Here is a 25,349-nt window from a genome sequence, read left to right as displayed (position 1 = left end):
GGGGCAAGGGAGAGAGGGTGGAGAGAGAGAAACAGACTCTCCACTGAGCAGGGATCCCAATGTGGGGCTGGATCCCAGTGTTCTGGTATCATGACCTTAACGGAAGGCAGATGCTTAACCAACTGAGCCACCCAGGCGCCCCCCACCATCTGTCTGCCTTAAAGCTACTCCTCTGCCTAGTGTTCAAGGTTTTCCCCAATTTGTCCACCTAACCAGTCTTTCTCCTTTTACTTCCAACAGATCTATCTCTGTCCTTCCCTTCCTCTCCTCACTTGGTGTTTGTAACCCATGCTCACCTCTAGGGGGAGCTCAAGACCCTCCTCCCTCATCTCGGGTTGATTTTGTTGACCAAAGCCAATTATATAAGGCCACATTAAAGGGTGAAGATTTAGCATAAAATCAGAAGTAAATTCTGATTCCTCCTTCTTTTGGAAGCATCCTGGCCAGCTTCATCTGTTATTAATGTTGACCATATGGACAATAGCGACAGGTACCATTTTTTGGAGAGCCCATCATGTACCAGTCGAGGTGTCTTTCCCACAGTTTCTCACCTCATCTTCTCCAAAATTCTATGAAATATTCCACTGTGAAAGTGAGGACACCATGGCTCGGTGGACACTAGGGGGCTTGCCTGAGGTCAGATGGCAAGTAAGTGATGGAGCTGAGATGCTTCCCAGGTCTGTCTCCTCCAGAGCCCAAGCTCTCCGTATGCACATGGTGCTTCCCTACAGTCCCCGGGAGAGATTTCAGGGATAGAGCCCACGTCTAACTTCTCTGCATCATTCACACTGCCTCTGTTTCCTCATCTGCCAAATGGCAATTATACAAATCTGTATTTGTTTTCTAGAGCTACCATAACAAATTACCACCAACTGGGTGGCTTAAAATAACAGAAATAGAAGGGTGCTTGGGTGGCTCAGTTGTTTGAGCATCTGGCTCTTGATTTCAGCTCAGGTCACGAACTCAGGATCCTGCGATGGAGACTCACCTCTGGCTCAGCACTCAGCACGGAGTCTGCTTGTCCCTCTCCCTTTGCTCCTCCCCCTGCTCATGCTCTATCTCACAAGTAAATAAATAAAATCTTAAATCTTAAAAAAAAAATAATAGAAATAGAGTCTGTCTCAACTCTGGAGCCAGGAAGTCAAAACTCAAAGTGTCAGCAGGATTGTGCTTCCTCAGAAGGTTCTAGAGGAGAATCCTTCCTTGTTCTCCAAGCTGCAGGTACTGGTTGTAATCCTTGGTGTTCCTTGGCTTGTAGATGTGTCACTCCAATGTCTGCATCTCTCATCACATGGCTTTCTTCTCTGGGTGTCTCCAGGTGTCCTCTTCCCTTCTTATAAGGACACCAGTCATCAGATCAGGCTCATCCTACTCCAGAATGATCTCATCTTAACTTAGTTGCATCTTCAAAGACCCTATCTCCAAATAAGGTCACAGACACAGGTTCTGGATAGATATGAATCTAGGGAGACACTTCAACATACAAGCTCTCAAGATTGTGTTGAAACTTAAATGAGATCCCATTTAAAAGGCACATATCAGGGCAGCCCGGGTGGCGCAGCAGTTTAGCACTGCCTTCAGCCCAGGGCGTGATCCTGGAGACCTGGGATTGAGTCCCATGTCAGGCTCCCTGCATGGAGCCTGCTTCTTCCTCTGCCTGTGTCTCTGTCTCTGTCTCTCTCTCCTCTCTGTGTTTCTAATGAATAAATAAATAAATAAAAAATAAAAGGCACATATCCCAGTGCCCAGTGATGCAGCAAATGTCACTGCACTTCTCTTAGCAGACCTGCTACAGCCACAGGCTATAATGTTTCCTAGCTGTTCACCTGACTCAGATAGTTGGCCTCATCTTAAGAGTATAGACAAGCAGTCTTTCACCCCAGCAGCATACCAGAATCACCTGGGATATGTTTTTTTTTTAATATTTTATTTATTTATTTGAGAGAGAGAGAGAGAGCATGGACAGGGGGAGAGACAGAGGGACAAGCAGACTCCCTGCTGAGTGCAGAGCCCCGCATGTGCTCCATCCCAGGATCCCAAGATCATGACCCAAGCTAAAATCAAGAGTCAGATATTTAATCAACTGAGCCACCCAGGCACTCCACCTGGGACATTTTTAAAACCAATTCGCAGGCCTCACTCAAGACTTATCCAATCAGACACTCCAGGGTAAAGTCTGGGAATGCGTGCTTAACCCCCCACCCCCTCAAGTGATTGATGATGACACACAATTGGGTTGAGAACCTCTTGCTGAGACTAATGTGGTCAGAGTCCCAAGAGAGAAAACTCAGACTTATGCTGTTGGAGTGCTGCTGGATACAGCCCTTACTTCTCCAGAACATTAGGTGAGCAAAGAACGAGGCCAGTGCTTTGGAAAAACAAAACCCAGTAAGACCTGTCAGATTCAGACCCATGTATATATTCCTTTTTGTGGGAAACAAAGTATTGTTATAACATTACCACACACAGGATCTGATCCACTCAAACAGTGCCCAGCAGGATGAAGGCCAACAAATGAAATGAAAACAGAAGAAGGGACAGGTGTCTACAGTGTTTTCTGACAACTTTCAATTTGGTCCTGAGCCCCCAGTGGCAGAAATGTTCTCCAGAGAGGGCCAGGAGCCAACTGCAATCACTTGGCATGGACACATGACAAATGAAAGAAAAGCACGAGTGGGAGAGACTCACTCAGTGGGGCTGAAGTAGGTAGGATTTTGTTATTGTTGTCATTCACTGTAAACCGATCCTATATGAAGGCACATGCAGAAATAACAGAATTTGAAATGTGCCTTTGGGACTGTCAACATAGGTAAGTTTAATTGAGAAGCAAATTTGATTGAATTCAACATGTATTGATTGAGGCCTTCCTATGGGTCAGGTCCTATTCTGGGCACTTGGTTTATGGCACTGGAGATACACACGTGCCTTGGGGAGTTGAGCTCTGTGTTGGTTCATAATCCTCTTGGGAGCATCCCGGGTGTAAAATGAAACTGGCCCCTGTTCTCAGAGGGCAAGGAGAGATGGGGAGAAGAATAGGGAGGCCACTCCAGGTCAGAACGTGGAGATTTTCATAAGCAAAGGGAACTTATGTTGAAAGCCTGTCTTGGGTGGCAAGATGGATGGATCCCTGCACCCACTTGCCAAATTTTGAAAGTGTTAACAGGCCCTAAGTGGGGCCATTCATGTGTACGGTGCTGGTGTTCTCAACACCACATCACTATCTCAAGTCTATGTTGCAAGGTTTAGAGCTTTCAGGAGAATGCTAATTCTTGTTCAGAATGGGGGAAAAGAGGATTTTTCATGGCACTGAGTAACTGCAAAATATTTAAACAGTTGGGGTGGCTGAGTTCACGATACAGATGAATAAAATAAAGATTGGAAAGTAAGAGTAAGGGAAGCCCAGGTGGCCCAGCGGTTTAGCACCACCTTCGGCCCAGGGTATGATCCTGGAGACCTGGGATCGAGTCTCACGTTGGGCTCCCTGCATGGAGCCTGTGTCTGTGTGTCCCCTCTGCCTGCGTCTCTTCCTGTCTCTCTCTCTCTCTGTGTCTCTCATAAATAAATAAATAAAATCTTAAAAAAAAAAAGGAAAGAATAAGCCCCTATACAATCATGCCAGAAATGATTTACAAGGGGTGCTAAGCACTGTAGGGCAGTTAAAAAAAAAAAAGAAAGAAAAAGAAAGAAAGAACAAAAAGAAAGAAAGAAAGAAAGAAAAGAAAAAGAAAGAAAGGAGGAACAAAAGCCTAAATGAGGAAATTAAAGTGTTTTGGATGAAAAAGAACTTGAGTAATTAGTATGAACTGCTTCAAAGGCCAAGAAGTTTATTATAGTAGTCCGGGACACTTCCAGCTGTTCATGCTCTGAGTGCCCATCATACAGTTGGACAGAAGGACACAAGTAACAGGGTTCATTGACTTCAAGTGGCTCACTGAGGTTCGGAAGCAGTGCTGTCCAATAAAAATTTCTATAATGATGGGAATGCTCCACATCTCTGATGTCCAGCATAGAAGCCCCAGCCAGAGAAAATATGATGCCCAGTTAAATGTGAATTCAGATAAACAACATGTGACTTTTTTTTCTTGTATGTTGGGACATACTTTATCTGGAGTTCTGATTTAACTGAGTGTCCTGGCTCTTCTTCCCCTAAACTCTGGTCATCCTAGCCACGTGTGGCTATTGCACAATTGAAATGTGCCTGGTGTACCTGGAGAACTGTCATTTAACTTTTATTTAATTTTGATTGGTGGAAGTAGTCGTGTGTGGCTGGTGGCTACCGTCATGGTCAGATCAATCTGGAGAAACAGGGACACGTGAGAGGACTTCTGACAGCGTGAGGTTTCGCTGGGAATGGTTTTCAAGCTCAAATTCTTCTGTCCAGGTTCTAAATGTCCAGAAGCCACCGTCTCTGTAAACAAGAAGTCTGAAGGCCCTGCCATGCTGGAAGGTGTTCAGGAGCTTGGCTGAGAGAGTAATGACCACAAAAAGAACAAGCCATTTACTGAGCAATTATTATGTGCTGTGAGACCTACTTTAAATATGCCACTTCACCGAATCCTGCCCCAAACTCTGCAGGTGGACATGGTCATGCTCACTCTGCGGCTGAGGAAAACATAGCCTGGAGAGGTTACGTGACTTGCCCAAGGTCACAGAGCTGGTATGTAGAATGAGCTTACATTTAGGTCATGTGACAGAACAGTGTAAGTGCTTTGCACCCAATGGGACACGTTTTCAAAGACTTAAACTCTTTTTTTTTTTTTTTTTTTAAGACTTAAACTCTTTAAGCCAAATGGTGGGCAGCAAGGAGGACTGGCGCCAAACAGACATGGAAATTGAACGTGAGAGGCAGAAACAGGGTAAAAAGAGGGCCGTAGGCTTCGCTATTTTGGCAAGTGGTGGGATGACTCCGGGCACATTACTTGGCTTCCTCTGTGGCTCCATAGTCTCATTTTTAAAATGAGGTGAGACTTTCTTTTGTTTGAGGGCTAACAGGAGAGACTGTGCACATAAAGACCTGGCAGGCACTCATAAACGATAATTACACATAGTAGCTCACCTAATGGTTATATTTTCTTTCTAACGATGAAAACACAATCTATGAGCTCTGTGGCTTACCCGAGAGAGTTGCAATGACATCTAAAAGGTCTCAGGGACAGGATTTAACTTTGAACGTAGGTACATCTCAAACATTTCAGAAATCCTCTAACACCCTGAAAAGGGGAGAAATCGTGGAAGTCCTGTTAATGCCAACACTGTGACGATATCAGTGAAGTCAATAAATTTTTAAAAAATACACAAAAAACACCAACTTTTGGGGTCTGAAGTACACACAGCATGTAAACCTGGTCCAATCTATTTATTTACAATTTAAAAAAAACAATCAAGTGTATAAAATTGACATCCTCATGGGCTGCCCTTCGCCTTGACCCCATCGCATTCCCTATTCCCTGATTTCTGAGTGTCAGCTGAAAAAGTGCAGGTCACGAGTGGGTAATGGTGAGGGGCGTCTGGTGCCCCGGGGACAAATTGGTGCCCACATTGCTGAGTCATTGTCTTGTGTCTCACATTTCCACCTAGTTCAAATGTGCTGTATCAGAATACTATCCTTCCTTCCAGAATGATACCAACCTGAATTAAAGCCTCACTCTGGGACTTTAACACTTCCAAAAAAGACCTCTGAACAATCTGTGTGAGTCAGGGTTCTTTAGAGGAGCAGAAGCAAAAATGTGTAGACATATAGAAAGAGATTTATTTTAAGGAATTGGCTCACACAGCTATGGAGGCTGGCAAGTCCAAAATCTGCAAAGTGAGCCAGGAGGCTGGAGAACCAGGAAGAGCCAATGCTGCAGTTGAAATCCAAAGGCCATCTGCTGGCTGAATACCCTCATGCTTGAGGAATCACTCTTTTGTTCTATTCAGGTCTTCAACTGATTGGACGAGGCCCACCCACATTGTGGAGGCCAACATGCTCTTCTCAAAGTCCACCAACTGAAAGGTAAATCTCATCTTAAGACCACTCTGGCAGAGACATCCAGAATAATGCTTGACCAAATATCTTGGCACTGGGGGCCAGCCAATTTGACATAAAACTTAACATCACACAGTCCACCTGGGAATGACTACATCCACTAAAGTCAAGCCTAAGCACTTTCCTTTAAATGAGGCTTTGAACTCATATGCCAGGCCTCCTGGCTCAAATCTGTAAACCAACCTGGCTCATAATCCTAACAACCTTTGTCATCTGGTTTCACAAACATGGGCAGACAAGAAACCAGAGAAAGAGGTAGAGTGAGGACTTGCTACGGGGAGATTCCAGAAATGGTGAGAAGCAGAAGTTCACAGCCTGACAGTGAGAAGGAGACGGAAGATCTCTAAGGAGTAGATGGAAGAACTAAAACACCTCAGCAACATAGGGGCCTTTGAGTATTAAGACAGATTGTTCTGTTGGCTTCATGGAGTGAAGCTATAATAGAGTCCAGTACAGCAACTAGTGTTCTTAATTATATACCTGGGTTTCTAAGTAACAACACAATTGGACCTGCTGTTACAAGGGGTGGGTGGAGAAAAAGGACAGTTTCTAAAGGGTGGCGAGGAGGCATGGTAGTCGCTGGCTGATATGCTCTCCCTCCCCTCACTCCAACCCTCACTTGTGCATGGGGAGGGAATACAGTGGATTCTCTGTCGGTTCTTTTTTTTTTTTTTTTTAAATTAGCCATTCCCCCCTTTCTCAGGGCAATCAGGGTATCCATGTGTCATTTTAAGAGAACTAGGCTCTTCATCTTCAGGCAGGTGGTTTGAGTGATATCGATACCACTCCTCCAGGGGTGGCCCTTATAGCTTAAGCCAGTCTAAACATGCTATTTATCTTCTGACCTTACTTCAGAAAGAAGCACATATTCCAAGTGGCATTGCGGTGATGAAACCGAATGTTTGCTGGGGGTTTTGAGAAAAAGAGACCTTTTTTCCTTCTCCTCCCTAGGTGGTGTCTCATGAGGGTGCGGTCTAGAACTGTGGTAGCCATTCTGCTCCTAGAAGGGGGAGCCTGGAACTTTCAAGTGGTGGGAAGGAGTTCTCTACATGGAGACTGAGGATAAAGCCAAAATGACTAAAGGCAGGGAGGATAAATGGAGAGAAGTTGGGTTCTTATAATGTCATACGAGCAACTTGATCAAACCTCACCTGAAGCTGCATGGGGTTTTTTGTTTATGTCAATGGATTCCTTTTCTTATTAAACCAATTTGAAGTGATTTTTGGTTATTTGCTGTGACACGATGCCTGACTGATATAAGAGATGACCCCTGAACACCTAATCTTGAAAAAAGGAGACTTTTGACTAGAAAAGAATGGGTTGAAGGGATAGTCTAACAATAATAGTAACAGTTTTGACTCAGAAAAAAACGTATGAGGCACCTGGTATGTTTTGGAAACTGCTCAGAGCTTCACTGATTTATCACAAAAGCAAATGAGGTTGGTGTTACAATTATCTAATTTTATTTATTTTTAAATATTTTATTTATTTATTCATGAGAGACACACAGAGAGAGGAACAGAGACACAGGCAGAGGGAGAAGCAGGCTCCATGCAGGGACCCCGATGTGGGACTTGATCCCAGGACTCCAGGATCACACCCTGGGCCAAAGGCGGACGCTCAACCACTGAGCGACCCAGGCGTCCCCCGATTATCTCATTTTAAATGAAGATGCTGAAGCTCAGAAGGATGATGTGAATTGCTCAGGGTTGCACAGCTGGGAAATGGACTGGACAGGCCCAGCTGCCCAGGAATACCCTCTTCTCATGCTGCCAGGCAGACAGCTGAACAGAAAAGGGTATGAACTGGAAGACCACGGTCAGAGGAGAGTGGGACCACCCACCTATACAGTGATGAGGCGAAGATGGGCAGGCAATGAGGCTAAGCAGCTGCTGGGACCCAGTGGCAGACAAGGTTTGGTTGCACCCATTATTAGCATTCAATGGTTCCTGTGTCGTTCTGAGGTTCCTCATCATCACTACCAATAGAGCTATGCCCAACCACTGCCCAGGTTCAAATCAGGCTATACTGTCAAGATATTCATAATCTATTTATTCATGCAGCAGCACTGGAGTGTCTATGCCTCAAGCACCCTTCCTGGTGAGCAAGGCAGTTGAGGTAACCACCCATGTGGACTTTAACAGTTGAGTTGGGAAAGACATTGGGGACAAATAATAACACCTGAAACAAATGAGTACATCTGTAAATAATTATCACGTGTGGCAATAGCGCCAACTGTGCAAAGGGCTATCTCTAAGAGACAAGAACAGAGAGTTACAAAAATAACAAGGAGGAAACCTGCTTTCGATAGGAAGGGTGTGTGCAAGTGTGTGGGGAGCTAAAGCCTCTCCTTGGAAGTGTGATTTAAGCAGAGGCCTTGAAGTTTAAATGCGCAGGTGCATTCTATATTTTTTTAAGATTTTATTTATTTATTCATGAAGATAGAGAGAGACTGAGGGGCAGAGACACAGGCAGAGGGAGAAGCAGGCCCCATGCAGGGAGCCTGACGTGGGACTCGATCCCAGGTCTCCAGGGTCACACCCTGGGCCAAAGGCGGTGCTAAAGCACTGAGCTACCCAGGCAGGTGCATTCTAAGCAGAAGGAACCGCATGTGCAAAAATAGGGAACTGGATTTGCATGTTTAAGGAACTGAAAGAGGACAGTTACCGGGTGAGAGGCGGGCCGGAGCTGGAACTTGCAGGGTCTTGAGGTCCCCATTGGGATTTTTTAGTTTTCATTTTGTCATTCCCTCTTGAATGTTTCCTGACAGTCCTCCTGGGGAGGAGGGGGGCAGACCACACGCAGGGAATAGCGATACGGTGACTAGTGATGATGAGAGTGAACGCCTAATACTTACCCAGGACTTACCATTTACTATTAGAACTCTTGTCCAAGATTGGAGGACGAGTCTCTTGGATGTAGGCAGCTAGTTGAGAAGTTCCCAACCTGATGGATCAAAAGAACCTCATAAGGAGTTAAAGCCAGACCCTTGGGGATCCTTGGGTGGCTCAGTGGTTTAGCACCTGCCTTAGGCCCAGGGCATCATCCTGGAGACCCGGGATTGAGTCCCACGTCAGGCTCCCTGCATGGGGCCTGCTTCTCCCTCTGCCTGTGTCTCTGCCTCTCTCTCTTTCTATCATGAATAAATAAATAATTTTTTTTTTTTTTAAAGCCAGACCCTTCTCCTAGAGATTCGGCTTCGGCAGGTGCCACCCCTCCCGGAATTTGTTTTTAACCACGTTGACAAACACCAGCCTACAGCAGCGTGGTGCAAGAGCTTTTTTTTCCCCCTTCTTTTTCCTAGACAGGTCCTGGTTTGGGTCGGTGGCCGCTTCACTGCTTTTGCAGGTGTGTCACCTCGTGCAAACTGCGCCACCTCTCTGGGCGTCAGTCTCCCCTTCTGACACACGCAGCTCACGACAGCCCTGGCGCTCATGTGCAGCGGAGGTGAGCTACGATTCCAAGGGAGCGATGATGACAGTAACAAGGTGATGGTGAAGATGCCTCATGATCAGGGCTCCTGGGTCACAGTGGAGGGGGGGGGGTGGAGCTTGGAGGACTGTCCTGAGACAGGGCCCAGCGCTTCGGACCTCCCCCCCTACCCCGCCTAAGGTAGGGTTGTTGGATGTAATGCAGGAGCTCCAGTTAAAGTGGAATCTCAGATCACGAAAACAATTTTAGGGTAAGTATATCCCAAATGCCGCGTGGGCTATACTTACGCTGAACCATCATTCATCGTGCGTCTCAAATTCCAACTTAACTGGGCGCCCCGTGTTTGCACCTGTGAAACCAGGGCGGCCGCCTCCGGGGGAGCTGGAGGGGGGGAGGAGGGAAACCCCGCGGTCGCCCCCCGCCGCCTGAGCCGCAGAGCATCCCCCGCACGCCTGCATCCAGGCCCAGGTCCAGGCGCCGCAGTCGATCCCAGAGGGGCCGCTCGCGCTTCCGCCTCGCCCAGGCAGCACCAGCGGCGCCCCGAGCGGCCCCGCCCCGAGCAGAGGGCGTCGCCCGGCCACACGGGCCCGGCGGTTGGGACTGTAGCGGCGTCCTGCCGTTCCCTCCCGCGCCACTGTGTCCTCAGGGGGAGCCGGGAAACTCGCTCGCCATGTCGGCTGCGGAGGCGGGGGGTGTTTTCCGCAGAGCCCGGGGCAGGACCCTGGACGCGTTTCCCTCAGGTACGGCCGGCCTTCCGCCGGGGGAGGGGAGGAGCGGGGACTTCAGGCTGCGGCACCTTCCGTCGGCGGAACCGTCGGTGCGGCCGCGCGCGCCTCCAGCCGGACGGCTTCGAGGGCTGCACCTGCCCCGCGGGCGGGAGCCGGGGACCGCAATAGCTGCCGCGCCGCCCGCGCCCGGGGCTTCGAGGGGCGCGGCCGGGGAGCAGGTGTGCGGGCGGCGCGGCCTCGCCGGCCTCCGCATCCCAGAGAGAGACCGAGACAGGAGGCGATGCACTGAGGCAGCAAAGCGTGCTTCCCGGGCGCGCGGGCAGTGCACTTCGCTTGCTGGAGGCCCTGCCTTGCACGCGTGCCCCAGCAGGGCGGCTCGGCCTCAGTTTCCCCACCTGCAAACCGGGAAGAGCATCCTCGCTGTTGTTGCGCGCGGCTGTGCCCCTGCAGGCCCCCAGCCTGTATCTTAGGCTCCCGTCGTCCCGCTGGCTTCCTGCAGCATGTGGAGGGCGGGGCAGGGTGCAGGGTGCAGGAGCTCCGGAGGGGGTCTGCATTTACTCGGGCTCCTTGTAAAATGCAAAAATGTTACGTCGTTTTGCTTTTTTTTTTTTTTTTTAGGTGCATGTATTTTCTTTTTATTTATTTTAAAGATTTAAAAAAATTTTTGTTTATTCATGAGACACAACACAGGCAGAGGGAGAAGCAGGCTCCATGCAGGGAGCCCGATCCCAGGACCCCGGGATCACGCCCAGAGCCAAAGACAGGTGCGCAACCGCTGAGCCACTCAGGTGCCTCTTTCTTTTTAGCTAAATTCAATTTATGAGCATACTTTCCGATGAAGGGTATTCTTGTAATCCAACCTCTGGACCCGCTGTGTGCTTATGCAGGTGAGGTGCTAAGTGGATGTTAGCCCTGGGGGCCCAAGGCAGGAAGCTGGCACATTGCTTGTTGCTTGGTCCTCTTAGGTTTTTTGCTGCCAGAAGTCAGGCTCCCCTCCCATGCACTCACCAGTTTTGTGAGCCGCTGCTCCCTCCCCCCCACCCCATGGTGCCCTGCATGGTCTGGTGGGTGCGCTCACCTTTCTTGCTTCATGCATGACGTCCTGACCTCTGCCCAGTTCTGCTGCCACACGGTTTTTCTCCCAAGGGCTTTCTTTTCTCCAGCTCCCATAGCTAGTAGCTGGGCTGGTGGAGCCTGGCCCTCTCTTTCTGAGCTTCCAAACTGTATATAAAGTTCAGTCACTTTCTCAGGGTCAGGTTTTCCCTTGGCTAGCCTATTTTTTTCTTCTTTTCCAAAGGCTTTATTAGAGAGAGGAGAGAGAGAGAGAGAGAGGCAGAGGGAGAAGCAGGCTCCATGCAGGGACCCCGATGGGGGACTTGCCAGGACCCCGAGGTCACACCCTGAGCCAAAGGCAGATGGTCAACTGCTGAGCCACCCAGGTGCTCTTGGCTAGCCTATTTAAAATACGTTTCTCCTCAAGATTTCCGCCCTAAAACCTTGTTCTTTTCTTCTTTGCAGCTCTTGGTGAGGAGTAGCAAGGTTCTGGAAGACTGTGTCGGGGCCAGAAATGTAGCTGTGGCAGGTTTTAGAAAACATAGTTGGCCGTAGTGCCCATCTTCAAAATAGTTTGATAGGACTTTTTTGCCCAACGTGAGGTTTGGGATTTATCCATATTGATGTCAGAAGCTCTAGTTCATGCACTTTCCTCCTGGGCAGTAGTCCATTGTACACGTATCTACTGTATACATTCCGTTGCTGAGTATCTTCCCTGAGGAAGGGGTGTGTTACCTGATTGCAGGAGGATGACTATAAAGGGAGGAAAGAGCATCGTGGACGGTGGATGGAGCAGGTGTAAAAATCTGCGGCCTGGCGGGATGCGAAAGGGAAGACTGGGGGCTGTGGTGTTCTATGAGAAGGAGGATGGTGGTGGGCAGGGTGGGGGGATAAGTAATTGAGGACTTTGGTCTTTACCTAAAGCATCAGAGTTTGAAGCTGCATGTGTGAGGAAACAAGGACACTGATCAGATTCCCTTATAACCCTCATACACTCGCTCCTCAAAGCCCCCTTCAGAATTAGCGAAAGCGCCTGGCAGGGGAACCGAAGAGTGCTGTCTTAGTCCATTCAGGCTGTCGTAACCAAGCACTGTGGACTGGGTGGCGTATAAACAACAGATGCTTCTCACAGTTCTGGAGGCTGGAAGTCCAGGATGAAGGTGCCAGCGAGATGCGAATGGGCGCAAACCTTCCTGGTTCACAGACGACCATCTTCTTGCTGTGCCCTCGGGGGAATCGGGGAATGAGCACCCTGGGGTCTCTTCCAAAAGGCATTAATCTCATCACTCAGCCCTCCTGACCTCATCACCTCCCACACACACCCTCCCCCCTGCCTCCCATGAGGCCCCGCCTCCATATATCATCATGTTGGGGTTTGGGTTTCAACATGAAACTTTGGGGGGCATACAACAGTCTGTGGTAAGCACTTTAAGACTGTTTCCCCCCTGGTAATTTATAGGAGTGGCAGTACGACGTGCACTTCTTCCGGGAGTATTGTACGTGAAGCTTGGCCTCAGGTATCCGTTCCTTGTTAACACAGTCTGCGAGGCTCCATCAACAGATGTTTATAAAAAGTAAATTGTACACCTCTCATTTGAGAAAGGTGCACATTCCTCAGGCATGTTCAAATATTCATTTTAATTAGGCAAATTGATAATTATATTTCCTCGACACATACACCCTAATCAAGGCTACACTTTATCCTAGCAAATAATTGTTTTTCTGAAAAGTTCATGACATCAGTTTTGAAGAAATTCTAAAAAGGAGAACTATCAAGGTAAAATTGGTTTTAAAAATTACCCATGTTTATTTGTTTTTAGGTCCTAAGCTGTTCTTTTTTCCAGTTTTATTTTTACCACCAGAATGTTCCCCCTGCCCCCTTAGAGGATAGGGCTCTTTGGTGGTTTTCTTAAAAAGATGATTTCCCTGGACATTTTAAATCTCTGCAGCTGTTTCAGAGGAGCTGAAACAGCTCCTCACCAGTCCTGAATATTTCTCGGTCGCCTCTGGAAACCCTCTCACGTGGCAGAATATAAGTGGAACACCCAAAAAAAATAACTTGCCCCATCTCTTCCAGGTATCACCTAAGGCCTCTTCTAGAACTACTAGACCTGAAAATGTTTATTGAGGTCTGAATGGGGTCTTGAAAATATTGTATTGGAAAAATTCTAACAGATCAGTGAAGATAATGAAATAAATGCTTTTAATTATGTCATACGTCCAGGCCAAACCAGTTATCTCTTATTTAAGAAGGGCTCCTGTGCATAAGACAAGAATTTTGATTATTTATCCCCTCATTATTATCATCATCATCATCAATCAAAATTAGTGTGTAAAAAAAAAAATTAGTGTGTAAAACATTCTCATCATAACAAGTCTAAGAGAAAAAATGAGCTCTTATTTTTGAGTGTCTTTTTTTTATTTATTTTTTTTGCTTTTCTATATTTTAGTGACTTTATTGAGATACCATAACATTGACTCATTTTAAGTTCACAGTTCAGTGATTTTTAATAAATTTACAGTGGTACAGTGTCAGGGTTTTAGAACCTTTCTGTTTCCCAAAAAAAGAAACTTTGTGCCCATTTATAGTCTGTTCCTGTTTCCACTCCTCACACAGGCAACTACTAATTTACCTCCATAGCTTTGCCTTTTCTGGACATTTCATATAAATGGAATTACAATCTGTGTTCTTTTGTGACTGGCTTCTTAGCATAATCCTCAAGATTCTCTTATGTTGGGCAGATATCAGCACTCTGTTCCTTTTTACTGAATTGACATTCCGTTATGTGGGAAATCATGTCTTGTTTATCCAAGTACGTATTGATGTACATTTGGACGTTGGCAGACGTTTCCCAAATGAACACTGGCTGTTAGGAATAAAGCTGATGTGAACATCCACATACAGATCTTTGTATGGACATATGTTTCATTTCTCTTGAGTATATGCCTAAGATTGGAATTGCTGGGTCATATAAGTATATTTGACGTTTTGAGGAACTTCCAAACTGTTTTCCAAAGGAGCTGCACTATTTTACGTTCACATCACCAAGATATATGGATCCACACCTCCTTATATCCCTGCCAACGCACTTATCACTTGTCGTATCTCTCTTTTTTTATTATAATCAACCATATGGGTGTGAATTGATATCTCATTGTGGTATTTTCTTAAAGACTAATGATGTTGAACATCTTTTCCTGTGCTGACTGGCCATTTGTATATTTTTGAAGAAATATCTTTTCAGGTCTTTTGCCCCATTTATAATTGGGTTGTGTTTTCATTGAGTTGTTACAATTCTTTATATATGTTGAATATAGATCCCTTATCAAATCAATGGTTTGCAAATATCTTCTCCAATTCTGTGGATTCTCCTTTCCCTTGCTTGATGATAACCTATGCAGCATCAGAATTTTTAATTTTGATGAAGTTCCAAATTATCACCTTTTTCTTTTATCATTTGTGCTTTTGATGTCCTAAGAGACCTTTGCCTAACCCCAAATCGTGAAGATTGACTTCTGTGTTTCTTCTAAGAGTATTCTAGTTTAAACTACTACATTTAGGTGTAGGTCCATATTGAATTAATTTTTATGAATGGTGTGGGGTAAGGGTCTAATTATTAGAAAAAAAAGATTTTTTTTTTTTTTAACTACAGTAGAAACCTAGCAGTTGGTCAAAAGAAAAAATGAGCTGAAGAGGGGAATTTAAAAAAATACACATTCTTTTAACATTTATTTTTAATGTAATCTATAAATGCACATTCATTTACCATTCTTTTGAGGTCGGGCCAAGGACTTGTCTTAGAGTATTGGGTTTACAGATGGGCCTGCCATGGAGTCTTTCTTGCATAAACAACACCCATAATGAATCTTTTCCAGTTTGGGTTTTTTCCAGTGGAGTAGTCAGTTAAAAATCACTTGGAAAGCACTCCAAGTAAAGGATTCTAGGTTTATACTTTCTTTTTCCTCTAATCTTTTACACTTGTCTCCACAACACCTAATTCAATAGTACTTTATTTTGGCCAGCCTGCCTTTTATTGAGTGTTCCCGAAACATCTGTCTTAGTTTTATTGGAAGCGGCCCTTTTTACAATTCATATTTCTCTGGTTTACATGTTTAATTAAGTGATTTAAAAGTAAGTGCTAGCTTGAACACTTTCGGGGACAACTGATGGATGTGCAGAGCTGAACCCTTGAGGGACTTTGGGCAACAGTCAGTGCCTTTGCGGAGGGCATGGAGAGTGTTGGTAAATCTGTGGGTTTGGTAAGAGAGCATCTCTTTCACAGAGAGGACTAACTGGCAGCTTTTTATATTTGTGAAGCATGTGATTTTTAACTTTGCCAAACCCTCCCAATTAGTTACTGGCGATAGCATGGGGCCCTGGCAGCTGGAGACTCCAGGAGCCCAAGAACTGCTGTCAGCCACTCTTAGGACTGAGTCCATTATGTAGCCAGACAGTCAGGAAATATTTGTTGAGTGAAAGAATGCCCAAAGTTGCCATGTACCATTGTTTAAAAGAAAAAGAAAAAAACCCTAATCATTGCTAATGCTGTAGGTCCTCATTTGTAAAACGGAGGCAGAGTGTTGGCTACAGCTGTCTTAAGATGAGCTGTGGTGATGGATGCAGTGGCTTCATTTACCCGAGGGTGCTGAGATGCTTCAGGATTTCAGGTCCTAAATCAGGAGGTGGGAGGGCCAGGAAGGGAGCACAGCTCTCCTGGCATCCAGCCCTTTGACCTGGCCACCAGCACATACTGGAATAGGACAGAACTCTTCGTTTGCTCCCCAGAATGCTCCTTCTCCTGTCTTGCCCTCCCACTCCTGTTCAGTCAGGAGCCCAGGAGTCAATCCTGATCTCTCCTCCTCCCATTCTCTCCACAGCCCCATCCCTCCAGCCTCCAGAGCTTGCCTTGGCTTTGTCCACCTGTTCCCTTCCCAGCTCCCACTATGACCCCCAGCCCTGCATCTCTCACCTGGACTGTTCCAGTAGCCTTCTGTGTCCACTCTTGCCCCGCCAGTCTACTCCCTGTACGGCATTCAGAGCCATCTCTTTGAAACAAAAATTGGGCCTGTCATCCCTTGCCATAGCTTTCCTCTGTCCCTCTCCTTCTCTCTCTAGGGTCTGTCATTCTTCTGGTATCACTTTATTTTATTTTTTATTGATTTTTATTTTTTAAAAATATTTTATTTATTCATGAGAGACAGAGGGGTAGAGACATGGGCAGAGGGAGAAGCAGACTAGCATTTTAGAAGAAACGCGTGCTCATTCTCCCACTCTCAGGGTCCTGTTATTCCCCTTTGCTCATTCTTTTCCTTTACAACACTTATTACAGTTTACATTTGTCTATTTATTCCTGTGACTTTCATGCCTTTTCATGCCCCTAGACTATAAATTCCTGGAGGGCAGGGAGCCCAGACTTAGGACAGTGTCGGGCAGTGGAGGCCACTCGGTGGCCATTTATCATATAAGTAAACGAGTAAATACAATCACATTTCTCTGTATTTGCCTGACCAATTGCTTACACCATGAGTCCTCTGGACAAAACAAAACAAAAACCAAGATATTGAGTCAATTAATGGGATTCCTTGCAAACCACCCCAGGTGGTGCTGAGGTCATGCATTCAAAGATACCTGTTTTTTTTTTGTTTTGTTTTGTTTTGTTTTGTTTTCCCAAAGGTACCTGTTAAAGCAGCTTCATGTTATCAGGTGAGCCCTCTCTGGGCCACATCTGCCCTGAGGAAGGGGTGCCTTCTCCTTATACCCAGGGCCTCTTTGCCCAGCCTTGCCCCCGCAGGGCACCTCTGCCCAGAGAGAGCGTCTTTTTCCACTTCTCCCCAAAGTACCACCCAGGGCACCAGCCACCTGCTTTCTTGGTATAGCAGCATGGGTAATGGAGGGAAATAAGTCCTAGCAAACATCTACCCCAAAAAGGCAAACCCCAAATGGAGTTCTGCTTTGGAAAAGTGAGAGAGGTTCAGGAAATGTCTTTTCCCCCCTGTAGCTGTTGTCTAGAACAGCATCAGGCAAAGCCAGTTAGGCTGAAAGCCACCTGGCCGAGGAGCCCGAGCCTGTCTACCTTTTACTTCTCTGAAGGGTTGCAGATAAAGATTTTGGCAGGTCCTTTATCCCCGAATGGCAAGTTTGGCAGCCAAGCTATGACTCAGAAGCTTTTGTGTGTCTCAAAAACCACCTTTGGTGCATTTAGGCAAAGAAAAGAGAGATTGGATAAATTTGCTTTGCTACTTAGGAAAAGTAATATGGAAACTCTGAGGATAGTGCTGTCACAGTTAATTATTTCAGGGGAAGGGGGGCCTCAGAGGGCACTATTTACTTTAAATAGCTGGCACTTAGTCCGTTCACAGAGTTGTGCGACCGTCACCGCAGTTGATTTTAGAACATTTTCATTACCCTAGAAGGAAACCCAGCACCCATCAGCCATCACCCCATCCGCCACTCCAGCCCTGGGCAGCCACTAAGGAATGGCACTATTATATGGAACATAAGTTCTGGCAGTTTTACAGTCGGGACACTTGGATCGTTAAACCAGAAAGAGTCCCAAGGTGGTGAAGATTGTTTTGCCACTGCTGTGGTTTTGTTGTTGTTGTTGTTGTTGCTTTTCACTACTAAGATAAGATTAGTCCCTGGAGAAGATGAGGGGTATTACTGCAGACATTTAGATTGTGATTCACTGTGCAGATGGCTACTGTGAGAAACTGCAAAAATTGCATCTCGTTGGCATTTGCTCTTTAGCCAGAAAGCCTCCACACAGCTGTAAAGCTACCCATCTTTGCTGTTTTATAACTGACACAATATTCCCAGTATGTGAAGGGAAGAATGTTAAGATCAAAGCACGTAATTTGTACGTGTGTGTGCTTGCATTCATATCTGTATCACCAAGTATATTCTGCGCCCCACCATGTACTATGGGGAATAAAGAAATGGGTACGGTTTGGGTGGCTTTGTCTCTGCTAAGAGAAGGGAAAGAGTTACTGTAAGTAACAGTCAGGATCACAGAAGCTCACACTTGGTGTGAGCTTTGGCTACTATGCACCAAGTGCAAATGCTTTATGTGTATTCACTCAGTCACTGTTCATGACAACCCTTCTGAGGTAGGGTTTACTTTATGGCTGAGGACACTAAGACTCAGATTAAGATCTTGTGTTATGTCGCATGGTTGGTAAAGGGTGGAACTGGGACTTGAACCTGGCATGCAAGCCTCAGAGTCTAGGCTATACTAGGGCCCGGTGAGGGCTTTGGGTGACATGCCTTGGCATGATCTACCCCCTACCTTACATTCAAATTTGCCTCCAGTGTCAGGGTCTGGTCTTTGCTGTGCCCTCTGCCTGGGGTGCGTCCCCACAGCCACCCTGTGCCTGGCTCTCATGTTGCCTCACTGCTCCATCCAGCCTCAGCTCCCACCCACCAGTCACTCTGTCCACGATCACTGTGATTCCCTCTGCAGTAATGATGAGCACAGTGTGTAGTCAGCTTAGTTGTTGATCTGTTTGTCATCCATCTCCCCACTATGGTGTAAGGTCTTAAGGAATGGGACCTGTGGTTTTGCTCACTGTTGAATGTCCAGTGACTAAAGTGTAGTGCCTGTCACATAGCAGGTACTCAGAACAAACTTGCTGAAAGAGGGAAGAAGGAAGAGCTCCATCTCCTTGCAGGGGAGGGAGGTAGGTGCTGGGCTGGACTAGGAAGGGTAGGTGGAGTCTCAGCAGGAAGAGTTAGGAGAGTGGGGAGCATCCTCTAGAGGAAGCAGTGGGAAAGGTTGCATGTGTTGAGGAGCAGATAAGGGTCCCTTTGGAGGGATCCTGTGGCATGTTTTGGGGAGAGTTTCTCAATCTCTGCATTGACATTATGGGCTAGACTGTTGGCTGTGGGGCCACCCTGTATACTCTGGGATGTTGAGCAGCATCCTTAGCCTCTATCCACTGAATGCCAGAAGCACTGTGACCCTCCCAGCGTGACATCAAAAAATGTCTCCAGACATCAAATGTCCCCTGGGGGTCACAATCATCCCTGGTCAAGAGAGCCACCAATCTAATGGGAACAGTAATCAGTATAGCTAGAAAAATTTTGCACTACATTTTAGACCCAAGTGCCAGAATGAACAAGGATCCGTCGACATCTTGGTTTATCCCTTCACCAAATGTTTACTGAATGCCTCTCCCATGCCAGTGACCCAGTGATACATGCTGACAATATACTGGAAAGGAAACGTGAACATGGGTCTTTACTTATGGAAATTAGAGTGTAATGACCCTTCAGCAAGGGAGTTTGATGATCAGGACAAGGGTTGTAGGAAGTCACAGCGGCAGTGATTGCTTGCAGTGGATCAGAGTAGGGAGCATTGCGTGGAGCTGCTCTGGTAGCCCTGGGTGGGAGTGGTGGAGCACTGACCCAAGGTGATGGGGCTGTGGAGGTGAAGGAGGTACTGTAGAGCACGTGCATCCACCTGGTAGGCTAAATGGACCCAGTGACACACAATCCTGTCATCTGTAGACTGGTGAACTGGGGACCTTGTTGGCAGACTCAGGGCCATCAGGAAAAAGAGGCCAGTATTAAAGTATTTGCTTGTGGGAGTGTTGTAAGGTGCAGATGGGATGAGCTGGGACCTTGGACATACTCAGGAAAGCAAAACCACTACTCTGCTCACTTTTTTAGTTAATTCTGCAGCTTTCTAGTCAAATGGAGAAATGTGGCCCCTGTGGTCCCAGTTCATGTATGATTTTGATTCGGAGAAGTTAACAGGAGTGCAAACATTGAACTTTTAAATATTCTCACAGTGTAGTGATACACTGTTGTAATGATTGCGGCCTTGTTCACCAGCCTGCTCATCAGACTTCTTAATAAATATCTTCCCAAAAGCAAAAGAGATTTGGGAAATGAGACTTAGCTTTATTAGAATTAAACTGAGAGCTATTTATCATTGTATTCCACCTTGAACCATTTGAAGTTGCCTGTACAGTAGCAAGTTTGGCACATCGAGAGAGCACATGCTGTTAGTGTATTAGGTGTTAATTAATGGCATGACTGATTCCTATAGGCCTTTTCCTAGCTGAGTGATGAAAATAGTAATTCATTTGCTTTTGGGGGTGCATTTATTATAATTAGTCATTGATGAGCTAGTAATAGCGAAAGGATCAATGAAATTTCTAATTCTTGGTATATGTTAAAGTCAGCTTTCAATACGAGTTGACATACATGCCTGAAAGGTATAATAAAAATGAGGGAGAGGAAATGTATTGACAGAGACAGATTTAAGAAAACATTTAGTTCCTGATATTAACGGCAAAGAGTCCTTGCAATCTGAATATTTGTCTTTCAGGCAGGATATTGGCACGTAAACAGTTGCATAGGAAGGATTAGCGGTAAGGCATTGTGTGAGTTTTTAAAGGTTTTTAAGATTCTTCTATGCGTGCAGTCGCTTTGTACCCAGTAATGCTTAAAGAAGATTCACAGGCCTTTACTGTCTATAGTTTAATACCACACAAATCCACAGTCCTGTTATTCCTCAGTTTTGAAAGATGGTGGTTTCTATGACAGTCTCTATCAGCTAAAATCTGTAAGTGGCCAAATCCTGATACTCTCTGTACAATGGATGAATCAGATTTCTCTCTAAGGCCAATATTTCCTTTATAAAAATATTTTTTAATTAATTAAAGATTTTAAGAAATTTTAAAATTAATTCGATTCAGGCTGTGGTACCTTAATAAATTATGGTAATTTATTATGGTAACACAGAGCTTGTTTTTTTCTGACATACCATTTGGACAGATTTTGGCACTCCCAGCTAGCTAGGTCTTCTCTATAATCTCACCTGTGTGACCCCTTGCCCTGAAGTCAGGGCTTTGTGGCATAATAGGCCTGGTTCGGCCTCTCAGCCCTTTGTTAGACCTTGAGCAAGTTATGTGACCTTGACCTTGCTGAGTTTCTTCTTCTGCACCTCTGAGCAGAATGGAAGAGTTATCATAGATTTGGGCTTGTCACTGCCCATGTGCACAAGGGCCAGCTGGTGAATGGGACCAAGTGTGGACCATGGTGAATTTGAGACCACACGTCCCCTTTGAGGAGCAGCCACTGCTTAGCCCAGCCAGTCAGCATATTCCAGTTGGGCCTGATTTGGCTAGATTTTCCAAGAGCATCTAGAAAATCAGGTATCTGTATGAAACTCATGAATTTAAAATGTCGGCAACAGATTCAAAATTTTATAACTACTATGTGGGCCAAACAAAACACACCTGCTAGGCAGACCGCATCCAGAGACCTGGAGTTTGTAATTCCTGGAGAAGATCACCAATTAGCATCCCGTAGAAGATAGATGTTCTGGGCTCTAGCCTATACCCTGAATCAGCCCTGTGCTATTGGCAGGGACTGTGAGCATCACAGCCTACTGGGGAAAAGCTCTGGGCCTTGCCAGCATTATCTTTGTGTACACTTTTCTTATTTACCAAGATGTTCCTTTCAAAGGAAACTTTTTGGAGATAAAAATGTTTTTATGGAGGTGGATAACTTGCAGGCAGCCCAAGGCACATTCCATCTCCTTTATGGCTCTCCCCTCTGCAGGCCAGCCCAGCAGCACTGAGATTCTGAACAGTGGAAGCCACTGCTCATTAACTGTGTGATCTTGAACTTGAGCCATAACTAAGATCCCTAGCCAGGCCTCAGTATCCCTCGTTGGTTAAATAAGGGGTTAAGTAATTCTGCAAATCCCTCCCACACTGAAAATTTCCATTGCTGTAGTGGGAAAAGGTTGGCTTCTGTGAGGTAACCTTTCAGCCGCCCTGGGATAGGGCTGCAATAAATGGGCCCACTCAGCTCTGTACAGGAGGGTCAGGTCTAAGTGGTGTGGTTAAGTATGTGAGGCTAGGCTTTAATAGTCCCCCCTGTGGCAGAGACTCTCCGTTGGTTCCAGGGGTCCCCGCCTCCGAGTATTTATAGCCTGTGTGATCCTCTGCTCTGTAGTCTGGGCTGGCCTAGCAACTTGATTATAATGAATTGAATACAGCAAAGTGATGGGATCTCACTTCCATCGCCATATTACCTAAGATTATAACTGCTCTTTGCTAGCAGACCCTCTCCCTCACCGTCTTTGATGAAGCCAGTTTCCATGTTACGAGCTGCCATGCTGGAGGGGCCCACATGGCGAGGAACTGAGGGTAGCTTCTGGACCACAGCCGGCTAGGAACCTAGTCAACCCCGTAAGTGAGCTTGGAAGCAGATTCTGTCCCATGTGAGTCTTCATTTGAGACCTCAGCACTGGCAGACACTTTCATTGTGGCTTGTGAGAGACCGTGAGCAGAGAACCCTGCTCTAAGCCGTGCCCAGATCCCCAACCCACAGAAACTGAGATAGTACATGTGTAGTGTTTCAAGCTACTACCTTTGTGTTCCTTTGTTACCGTAGCAGTAGATTGCTAATACACCATCTCTGTGAATTTGTTACAAAAATTATATTGAAAAAGTTCAATTCATGGTGGAATTCTTATTTATAGAAGACTTAGGTGTTTTAGTCAAATACCTGCATACTTCATGGTGTATTAACAGTAAGCACCCTGTAGACATTATCAGAAGTTTGTGTCAAATGTTTCAAGATTGTAGTCTTGTTTTGGTACCACCTATGTCAGAAATGAGGTCTTAATTTAATCAGCCTCACGTTATCCTCTAATGCATTTATTCTTCAAGTACTTAGTTTATCTCAAAATTTGACCTTGGCTTTATCATCGTCCCTAATTAGGGTCCCTGACTGCATTCTTTTATCAATTTTGGAAATTACCTGGGCTGGACGCAGACAGGGACCTAAAAATGAAAAGGAAAATATGCAAGAGAAAACTAAAAGCAAACCAAAAAAAAAAAAAAAAAAAAAACCCATCAGTAGGAAAATATGCAAAATAACAACCAATCCTCTAAGCCATTATTTCAATTTAGGGAAACAAAAATCACTTTGCACCTGTTTCTGATCAAACACGTTTAGGCAGTTCCTTGATTAGTTACAGGTCAGTGCTTTTCAAACTTGAATTTGCATACGGATCATGTGGGGATCTGTTAAAATGCAGACTGTGCCTCAGTAGGTCTGGGCTGGGCTTGAGATGCTGCCTTTCGAACAAGCTCACATGTGGTGATGCTGATGCTGGTTCAGGGGTCACACCGTGAGGCCCAAAGTGTAGGCCCAGCCCTGCTTTTCACGCCCAGGGCAGCATGCTTCATTGGTGCCCTCCTATCATATGCACCACCCCCCCTCCCTCAACTTTCACTTCCAGCAATTCTCCTTTTTTTTGAGGGGAGGGGGTGGTTTTCAGGCATTTACCATTTAACTAAGCAGTCCCACAGTTAAATTCTTTGACTAGGAAAATAAAAACAAAAACAAAAAGCTCCCTGGATGCCAAAGTGGTGGGTTTTTTTTTTTTTTCTTCAATAATAAACAGTGCTCTGATTCTTTATTGAGGTGCTTTAGGAGTGAACCTTGGTATATCTGAACTTCTGGGGCTCGAACTGCCAGAACAGTGTTTTTTAGGGAATCTAAAGAGAGCAGCTGGACTGTGCCGAGTTCAGACACGTGCTCTGCCTGGCAGGAGATGGCATGGCAAGCTCTCCCTGGCTCTTGTAGATGTTAACTAATACCTGTGTCCTGCCCTGGGCGTGACTTTGGACTTTGGCAAAATAGTTTAAGGCAAGCATTGTTAAGTATTCACTTTCTCAGTGTTTTGAAGGATGGGGGAGGTATAAATTTACAAAAGATTCCTCCCTCTGCAACTAAGCATCATAAGTCTCAAATTCAGCCTTAATTAAGATGAGACTGAAGACCACAAGCTTCTGTAGCAGAACTTTAAGAGGACCCAGGTGCTTTTGAGAAGGCAGAGGTTGAAGTCAAATTGTTCTTATTATATATATAAGGCAGGTGGAATAGTGATATGTGAGCTGTCATTCATTTCAGGTCAAATCTATTTATTTTGTACCTTGTCATCATAAAATTGAGATTCCATCTAAGATTTTACTAAGTAAACAAATAATAATGAAAGATTTATTTTAATACCTCCAAGGACTATTGACTTTTTGAGATGATGACTATTTGTTGTAGGAAACTATATTGGTTAAAATGTTTGCTGTAGAAAACTGTTTATAAATTCTGTTTGTTATAGAAGATTGATTTATGCGCCAACCTTGGGATGACGATCACCTCCCTGATCTGATTCTGATTAATTTGCCCAGTTTAAACAGCTCTGCAAACTGCCTCAGAAACAGGAATGTCGTTAAAAGCATTCAATGTAGAAAGGTTATTATTCAAGTAAAATAAATGAATGATGCCAACAATTAATTTTAAAACACAAATTGGAATCTCATTTTTCTTTTTTTTTTTTTTAAACGACACCAGCCTTCAACCCTTGAAGAAGTCTTGCTGACTCTGTATCTTTAATGCCTGATCCCTCAGTATCTATTATCACTTTATAGCAGAGCATCCTGAAATTTGGCAGCTCTTGAAACAACAAACCTGTGCTGTGTCACAGTTTCTTTCTGCTGCAGAGTCTCCCACAGGGTTTAGGCACCATGTCAGCTGGGGCCATGGTCTCATCTGACAGTCCAGCTAATAAGGGAGAGTCCTTTTCCGAGTTTACTCATGTCATTGTTGGCAGGATTTCACTCCTTTTGGGTTGTTGCATGGAGGGTCTCCACTCTTCACGGGCTTTTGCCTCCATTCCTTATCATGTTGGCCTCTCCAATAGGTGGGTCACAGTACGGCAACCTTTTACCTGCAGAGGGAGGGCTGTGTGTGTGTGAGAAAGAGATGAAAATCATGGTCTTTTTCTAGCTTAATCTCTCTCTTTTTCTTTCTTTTTTTTAAAATATTTTGGACACATCTGCATTTTATTTATTTATTTTTAAAGATTTTATTTATTTATTCATGAGAGAGGCAGAGACACAGGCAGAGGGAGAAGCAGGCTCCATGCAGGGAGCCGATCCCATGGGACTCGATCCCGGGTCTCCAGGATCACACCCTGGGATGAAGGCGGCGCTAAACCACTGAGCCACCCGGGCTGCCCTTTTTCTTTCTTTTTGACCATTTTTATTGAGGCATGATTAACATGTAAAAAGCTGTATATATTTAA

General features: G+C 45.4%; 1 protein-coding gene and 1 long non-coding RNA gene across 3 annotated transcripts in view; one reads left to right on the top strand and one right to left on the bottom strand.

Moving 5' to 3' along the window:
- Positions 1 to 3,799: 3,799 nt before the first annotated feature.
- LOC144319013 (uncharacterized) lies at positions 3,800 to 10,270 on the bottom strand. The gene is made up of 4 exons (XR_013384934.1): positions 9,748 to 10,270; positions 8,897 to 8,974; positions 5,116 to 5,210; positions 3,800 to 4,463 (listed from the first exon to the last, which is right to left on the bottom strand). It is a non-coding gene; the product is annotated as an uncharacterized LOC144319013 (long non-coding RNA).
- CPPED1 (calcineurin like phosphoesterase domain containing 1) overlaps positions 9,995 to 25,349 on the top strand; it is a 98,238-nt gene continuing 82,883 nt past the window's right edge. The window contains exon 1 of one of the 2 annotated variants that reach the window (XM_077906672.1): positions 9,995 to 10,200. In XM_077906672.1, coding sequence (XP_077762798.1) covers positions 10,131 to 10,200 — 70 coding nt within the window. In that variant the 5' untranslated portion in view covers positions 9,995 to 10,130. Of the gene's footprint in view, positions 10,201 to 10,847; positions 10,953 to 25,349 lie in introns of those variants that run through there. The other variant, XM_077906671.1, reaches the window with a different exon arrangement.

The sequence above is a fragment of the Canis aureus genome, chromosome 8, assembly GCF_053574225.1.
Source record: "Canis aureus isolate CA01 chromosome 8, VMU_Caureus_v.1.0, whole genome shotgun sequence".
Classification (NCBI taxonomy): Eukaryota; Metazoa; Chordata; class Mammalia; order Carnivora; family Canidae; genus Canis; species Canis aureus.
The sequence above is the reverse complement of the archived record's forward strand: the minus strand, read 5'-3'. Positions and strand labels throughout refer to the sequence as shown.